Here is a 7,327-nt window from a genome sequence, read left to right on the forward strand (position 1 = left end):
CTCCAATGGCTGCCGCGGCTGGCGCACCGCGCTGATCTGATGGCAGGAGCCAGGTGTTTCTCCTGGTCCCCCATGGGGTGCAGGGCCCAAGCACCTGGGCCATCCTCCACTGCAGTCCCTGGCCACAGCAGAGGGCTGGCCTGGAAGAGGGGCAACCGGGACAGAATCCGGCGCCCTGACCGGGACTAGAACCCGGTGTGCCAGCGCCGCAAGGCGGAGGATTAGCCTAGCGAGCCGCGGCGCCGGCTCTCATGCTGACTTTCAAATAAATCTTTTTAAAAATTTACCTTGGGGTGGGGGTGGGGGTTAGATCTGTGCATAGTTTTGTCATCACATGCATTTGCCATGGATTTTTGGAGACCCTTCCTCATACCTCCCCCCTCCCCGCCCCCCAGGACCTGCAGTCAGCCCCGGGCCAGGGAGCCGGGACACAGGCTGGCCCCCACCGGGGCCGCGTGTGCACCTAGAGCCATAGCAGCAAGCTCTCACAGCCCGGCCGTCTCAAGGCGCGAGAGACTGGAGACACAGACAGAACCACCCAGACGCCAGCCGGAAGCCCCCAACCCCCCCCCCCCGCCGTGGCCTCCAGGGGTCAGCAGCTCCCCCGAGGTCTGCTCCCACCCCTGGCTTGGGACCAAGCAGGGAAGGCCACTGAAGGCCCAGTCCATGGCCCAGCAGGCACCCCCCCAGCCCCCCAGGGCTCACACTGGGGCTGCCCCCAGCCACTGCCAGCTTCCCTCTGTCTCTGCCCACACAGGCAGTGGACAGCAGCGGGACAAAAGGCCCTGGGCTTGGCCCTGTGTGGGCGCCTTTGCTTATTTCCACAGGTGCTGCCCTCCTACCTCTGACCTGTGGGCACTTGGAGCCCAGCCCCAGCGGGAGAGCCAGGCTGACACAAGGCTGGGCCAGACAGAACCTTCCGGAAGACAAGCCCAGAGCTGCAGGACCAGAAAAGGCAGCAGAGCAGCCTCACTTTCTCCTTGCTCACCACTTTTTATGACCCTTCCCTCCCTGGAGTCACCGCCTGGCTGCGCCCAGCAGGTGCCGGAAGGCCACCTGTCCACACCCACCCTGACTCCCAGGAGGGCCAGGGAGCCCAGGACAGGGGCTGGGAAAGGCCTCAGGCACGGGATGGGGGGATTCTAGCAAGACCCCACCCCTGCCCGGACAGGGTTGGGGCCCCTCCCTCCCCCTGCAGCCAGCACCGGAACCCCGCCCCTCTGCGGGCCCACTCAGCCCTTCCCTGTATCGCCATCACCCACCGATGTCCACTGCAGCCCAGCTCTCCCAGGTCGGCCGGGGTCCCCATGCCAGAACCCCTCAACGGGGCCCGAAGGTCCAGGCCTCGCTAGATCGCCTCACCCAGGGTCCTGCTGGCTGGGCCCACCCACCACCGCAGCCGGGACCCTCCAGGCTCCCCCATGCCCAGCCCACTCTCACTGGGACCGGACCTGCCACCGCCCCCGGCAGGGCCCGCCCCTCCCCGCAGAGCGAAGAACCTGTGCCCGCAGAGTTTCCCACACTCGTACAGGAGCCAGGACCCCCACCCACCCGACCCCGGCCAGGCCGCAGCGTCACGCCTCCTGGGCGGGGCACCTCGGGAAATCACGCCCCCACCCTCTCCTCGTGACTCGGCCGCCGGGCTCAGGGCGACACCAACCCGGCGTGGGGGGGACGCTCCCTGCCGGATACCCCGCCCCAACTCCAGAGCCAGAACCCGCGGCAGAGGGCACGGCCAAGTTCTCCTCCCGCACCGGGTCTCGGCCCTGGCTCCGGCTCGGCCCGGCCGGCGCGGCTGCGACTGGGGGCGCCGGGACCGCGCGGCGGCCGCACTCCCCCGAGCCGCGCCGTGGTTCGGCCCGCGCGTCACGTGACCGCCGCGCCCCGCGGGCGGGAGGGGCCGCAGGTATACTTGGCGGTGCGGCTCGGCTCGCTGTCAGCGTCGCCACGATGATGTGCGGAGCGCCTTCCCCCGCGCAGCCCGCCACCGCCGAGACCCAGGACATCGCCGACCAGGTGAGCCGCGAGGACGCGCGTGTCCGGGCTTCGAGGGGCAGGCCTCGGAGCCGCCGCGCCTGTGTAGACGGAGCAGGGGTCGACTCGGATCCCGTGGCCGGCCGGCCCCAGCCTCCTCGAGCCAGCCGGGAGAGGGACCCCAGACCCACTCGCTCCCGGGCCCTGCCCCTCGCGGGCGGCGGAGGTGGGGCCGCCCAGGTGACCACAGGGCCGGGCGGTGCGTCGGCGCCCCGGCCTCTGACTATGGGGAGTCTGCCCCGATTCGCGGGCCCCGGCCACGGCCCGGAAGCCCTGCCTCCCTCCCCTGCCTCTCTCCCCGCGAGTGTGGGGTCGGTTCTTCCTGCGCTGGGAGTGGGCAGCTGCCGGTCCCCTAGGAGGAGCCGCTGGCCTGTGGTCGCGGGGCGGCAGGTGCAGCTGTGAGGTCCTCTGGCTGGGGGTGCCCTGGGTGAGCCCTCTTTGCTGCTCCCGGGGTATCAGTTCCAAGCCGGGGTCCCTGAGCCTGACCCGGCACCCGGACTGCTCACCTGCGCTTCCTGGACAAAGTCCGGCCGGGAGCCGCCCTCCACACGAGTGACCAGCCCTGGCATTTTCGGCCCCTGCAAGTCCTTCCTTCCCACGTCGTTTGCAAACTCCAGCGTGGGCGGGGAGGCAGTGGCCACCCTCCCACCCCGAGGGCTGGCCACTGGCCTGTGGGTCCCACAGGTGCAGCACAGCTCCTGTGTGGAGAGGGAGGCGGGCTCTGGCCCCGTGCAGCAAGAAGCCAGCATGAGGACAGGGCCTTCTCCCACCCCCAGCTCTCCAGCCATCCTGCCCCGGCGTGCTGTCCCCAGCGAGGGTGAGGCACTGCAGGGGACCGTGCCTGGGATCAGATTGCCCTGGCCACTCCTGGCCTGCTACACCGGCCTCCGTGTTTCTGGTGCAGCGTGCTCCCTGGGGCCCGCTCTCCGCCGTGTCTGGTTTTTCCCGTGGACACCGCTAATCCCCTGGGACCACTGTGTGTCGCTGGACAGCTCACGTGGCCGAGGCCCCCAGTTGAGCTGGACAAGCAGCATCGGACTGCAGGTTTAAGTCTAAAGGAAAAGCAAAGCTGGACTCCCTCTTCCCACCCCGGTCACCAGGCTCACCTGCGAAGGCCGACCCTGGGAGCCAGGGCTGAACCGCGCGGGACTCCGATGTCGCCCCCGAGGCGAGGGCTGTGGGCTAGAGATCATCTCAGTGCAGATACAGTGCGTTTTTAGAAAGATTGGTTTGCTTATTTGAAAGGCACAGTTAGAGAATCTTCCATGGATGGTTCACTCCCCAAATGGTTGCGACGGCTGGAGCTGCACTGATCCGAAGCCAGGAGCCTTTCCCGGGTCTCCCATGCGGGCGCAGGGGCCCAGGCACTGGGCCATCATCCACTGCTCTCCCAGGCCACAGCAGAGAGCTGGATCAGGAGTGGAGCAGCCGGGACTCGAACTGGCGCCCATATGGGATGCTGGCACTCAGGTGCTGGCTTTACCCGCTCTGCCACAGCGCTGCCTTACCTGTTACTGCAGGTTACCCCAGCTGGACGCACACAGCCAGGGAATGGTTACGAGAACTAAGGGGGGCTGCTTCCCGGTGCAGCAGCTTGAACGGCTGCCTGTGGTGCTGGCCTCCTCATGAGCTTGGGTTCGAGTCCCGGCTGCTCCACTTCTGATCCAGCTCCCTGCTGATGCAGGGACTTGGCCGTTGGGGTCAAGTCCTTGAGCCCCTGCACCCACATGGGAGACCTGGATGGAGCTCCAGACTCCTGGCTTCCACCGGGCCCAGCCCCAGCGCTTGTGGCCATTTGGGGAGTGAACCAGCAGATGGAAGACCTCTCTCTTCCTCTCTATGACTGTGCTTTTCAAATAAACTTAAAAAAGAAAAAAAAGCCAAAACAAGGTAATGTGTGAAGTGGAAGATTAAGTCCGAGATGACATTAGAATAACGTAGAAGGCGGTGTACGTGGTGAGTGTGACAGGCTTCGCGGCCAGCTGTCCGCAGTGAGCAGTGCCGTAGCCTCTGCAGTCCCTCCGGGGGCGGAATGGGCCGTCCACTCGCGGGCGTGCGGTCCCACGGAGGGGGCCGCTGAGCCCTCCCCACGCTCCCTCCCCAGGTGAAAGCCCAGCTGGAAGAGAAGGAAAATTGCAAGTTCGACGTCTTTAAGGCCATGTCGTTCAAGAGCCAGGTGGTCGCAGGGACCAACTACTTCATCAAGGTGGGTGTGGGCCGGGAGGGCAGGCCAGGAGCGGGTGCGGGCCGCGAGGGCTGGCCAGGAGCGGGTGTGGGCCGGGAGGGCTGGCCAGGAGAGGGTGCGGGCCCTGGGGTGTGGCCCTGTGGCCAGGGCAGAGGTGTTGAATGGGGGCTCATGTGGCTGCCCAGCCCAAGGGTGCTTGCCCCCAAGTCTAGTGTCAGAGTGGGTGTGGCAGGAGTGAGTGTGGGGTGTGTAGGGACTTTGCACTGGAAGGCAGACGCAGCGGCTGCACCCAGCCCAGCTGCCAGGGCCTGACAAACCTTCGTGTGGGCGCGGGCACATGGGGGCGTGGGCCAGACGGCTCCTGGGGGCGCGGGCGCGTGGGTATTGTGTGCCGAGCGGCTCCTGCAGGCTCGGCGCGTGAGTTCGTGGGCCGGGCGGCTCCTGGGGGCATGGGGGCATGGGCTGGGCGGCTCCTGGGGGCGCGGGCGCCTGGGGGCGTGGGCTGGGCGGCTCCTGGGGGCATGGGTGTGTGGGGGCGTGGGCGTGGGTGTGTGGGCCCTTGCTCACAGGGCTGTCTTTCAGGTCCACGTCGGTGACGACCGCTTCGTACACCTGCGCGTGTTCAGGAGTCTCCCACACGAAAACAAGCCCCTGAGCCTGGCCGCCTACCAGGCCAACAAGGCGGAGCACGACGAGCTCACCTACTTCTAGCTCCGCCACGCCGCGTGGCCCGGCCACGGGACCACGGGGGGATGGTCTCCCTGCCAGCCTGGGCGGGGCCCCCGAATGCACCTCACCCCCACGCTGGGCTGCGGGGGCGGGGCAGTGTCTCTCCATCCCAGTCAGTGACCCCAGCTGCTTTCTTATCTTTAAATAAGCATTTATTTTAAGTCTTTACAAATCTCTTGTGTTGGGCTCGTTTCTTCCTCTGAAGCCGTGGTCGCCGCGTAGACGTGTCTAGGGGAGCGTGACGCGTGTTCACGCGGTGTGTTCTCAGCCCGAGCAGCGCCGCCTGCTCTGGGCCGTGCGGCCAGGGGCCTACGAGAGAGCACTGGGCTCTGGGTTCTTACCTGGGCGCCCGCCTGCTCTTGTGTGCTGGGTTCTGTCCCTGCGCCTCAGTTTCCCCTACAAGGGAGTCGAGTAGATGCGTTCAGGGCTTTGGTCCAGAGCTTCACGGCCACGTGGGCACACCGCGCACTGCAGGGGGAGCCGCCAGCCCCATCCAGCCGGAGCCCCTGGGAACCACAGGTGCACGCAGAGGCGTGTGGGAGTGCGGGATGGCGAGGGCAAGGCCACTTCCCGGCTGTGACGTCAGCGCCTTGGTTTTCGAGAACAGACATCACGCGTGTGGGGCCTGCCGTGCTCGTGGGTGTGGCGTTCATGCCCCCGCTCTCCACCGGTCACAGACACGTGCAGGGCTCAGGCCGTGTCCTGAGGGTCGCGGCGTGCACAGCTCTGAGACCTCACGTGAATAAGCTTTGTCATGCCTGTGGGCCTTGAGAAACCGGAACCGGCAGAAGTGAAGCCTTCCTTTCCCATCCGGGGCTGCCGGAGGTGGGGGGGCAGTGGGGTGGCCGCAGCCTGTGCCCAGCAGGCGGGCGTGGGGGTCCACGACACTGCAGTCGCTTGTATCCGTGGGAACGGCAGCAGCCTCCAGACGGGCAGTGTGGCGTGACCGACGCGTGGTTCACACGCGGGCTGGTGTGAGGGATCGCCCTCGCGTTGGGTGCAAGGAACTTGGAAAACACCAGAAGCAGCAGCCCAGAAGTCCGGGTCGTCTTCCCGACGCCGCACCAAAGGGGTCAGTGTGTACCCGCCGCGGGGGCACAGGTCGGGGACAGCGGGTCCCACGGGGAGGCGGAGCCTGTGCTGCCCACCCTGGGGAGGCTCTGAGCGTGGAGACAGCTGGGAGCCTGTCAGGGGAGGCCCTGCCCCAGCTGAGATCGGAGGTGAGAGCTGGAGGCCACTGGAGGCCAGGGGGCTGGGGCCCTCCAGGGAGCGCGAGGGGCTGGGCAAGAGCTGGTAGCCGAGGGGAGGCCAGCAGGCCGCATAGTGACCACAGGACAAAGACTCGTCCCCTGCATGAGCCATGCGTCATGGAGCAGCCAGAGCAGAGGCCCTGGGGGTGCCCAGCAGTGTGGTGGTCAGCCCCGGCCCCTGGCCCCGGAGGGAATGAAGCCGTCATCCACTCCCTCCCGGGTACAGTAGCAGGGAGCTGGCTGGGAGCCAGCGCCCCGTAGGATCGCCTGCCCCCCGCCCCCCTCCCCCCCAGTGCAGGCCCCCGGGTTGTCCACTTGAACGTGGTGGAGTCTGACTTCACTTGAGCATCGGGACGGCGGCCCAGGGGCAGCCTCCGCCATCCGCCACTCAGACCCAGCCTAGCGCTGACCCCGCCAAGTGGGGACCCCCCTGGAGCTCCCTTCCACAGCAACTCCTCCCCCGGCCCTTAGCTGGCCGAGAGGGCTGGGGGCAGCGGGAAGGAGCTGGGGCCACCCTCCCTCCCTCCCCTCGGCTGTTGGCTTTCACAGAGCAGGCCTGGCCCGTGGATGCGATTAGATCTCCTTAGAGGGAGGATATATAATTGGATGCAAACTGTGCAAGAGGCAAGGCAGACCTGGGGAGCCAACGGCGGTGAGCGTCTGGGATGTCCTGCGGCTGCTGGAGCAGTCCTGCTCCTGGGTGTCCAGTAGTGACCACAGGTGCTCTTCTGGCCCTCTGCCCTCCTTCCCACACCTGAGGCTGTGCCAGGCTGAGGACAGAAGGGGCTTGCTCCAGCAGGTGACCGGGGACAGTGTCACCCAGACCCAGTCTCTCCTCGTCGCGACCGGGGGCAGTGGGGTCACAGGGGCCCACGTTCCGGCATCAAGTGCAGCCGTGTTAACTAAGGGGAGCCCAGGCGAGGCCAGGGCAGGGTGCCCACCACAGAGCCGGGCCAGGGCGTCAGCCTGGGGAGAGGCAGCGCCACCTGCAGCGTGCAGGGTGGAGAACGGTGTGTTGGCCAGAGCTGCCGTCCTGGACAAGGCTGGGGTGGCCAGCTGGACTGACAACAGGTGCAGCTCAGCCTCTTCCCAGGGGGCTGCTGCCAGGCCTGGGAGCGGTGGGCGGGGC

The 7,327-nt window shown here is 67.2% G+C and overlaps 1 protein-coding gene across 1 annotated transcript; it reads left to right on the forward strand.

Moving 5' to 3' along the window:
• Positions 1 to 1,858: 1,858 nt before the first annotated feature.
• On the forward strand, positions 1,859 to 5,120 carry CSTB (cystatin B). The gene is made up of 3 exons (XM_070073116.1): positions 1,859 to 2,016; positions 4,139 to 4,240; positions 4,802 to 5,120. The coding sequence occupies exons 1-3, from the start codon at positions 1,951 to 1,953 to the stop codon at positions 4,928 to 4,930; spliced, it is 297 nt and encodes a 98-aa protein (XP_069929217.1). The 5' UTR covers positions 1,859 to 1,950; the 3' UTR covers positions 4,931 to 5,120.
• The last annotated feature ends 2,207 nt before the right edge of the window (positions 5,121 to 7,327 follow it).

The sequence above is a fragment of the Oryctolagus cuniculus genome, chromosome 4 (assembly GCF_964237555.1).
Source record: "Oryctolagus cuniculus chromosome 4, mOryCun1.1, whole genome shotgun sequence".
Classification (NCBI taxonomy): domain Eukaryota; kingdom Metazoa; phylum Chordata; class Mammalia; order Lagomorpha; family Leporidae; genus Oryctolagus; species Oryctolagus cuniculus.

Bases quoted from the DNA above. Each gene is read 5' to 3' on its own strand.
- CSTB (XM_070073116.1), top strand. From the start codon at position 1,951: ATGATGTGCGGAGCGCCTTCCCCCGCGCAGCCCGCCACCGCCGAGACC. The intron at 2,017-4,138 runs GTGAGCCGCGAG...CTCCCTCCCCAG, and splicing joins CCCAGGACATCGCCGACCAG to GTGAAAGCCCAGCTGGAAGA. The intron at 4,241-4,801 runs GTGGGTGTGGGC...GCTGTCTTTCAG, and splicing joins GGACCAACTACTTCATCAAG to GTCCACGTCGGTGACGACCG.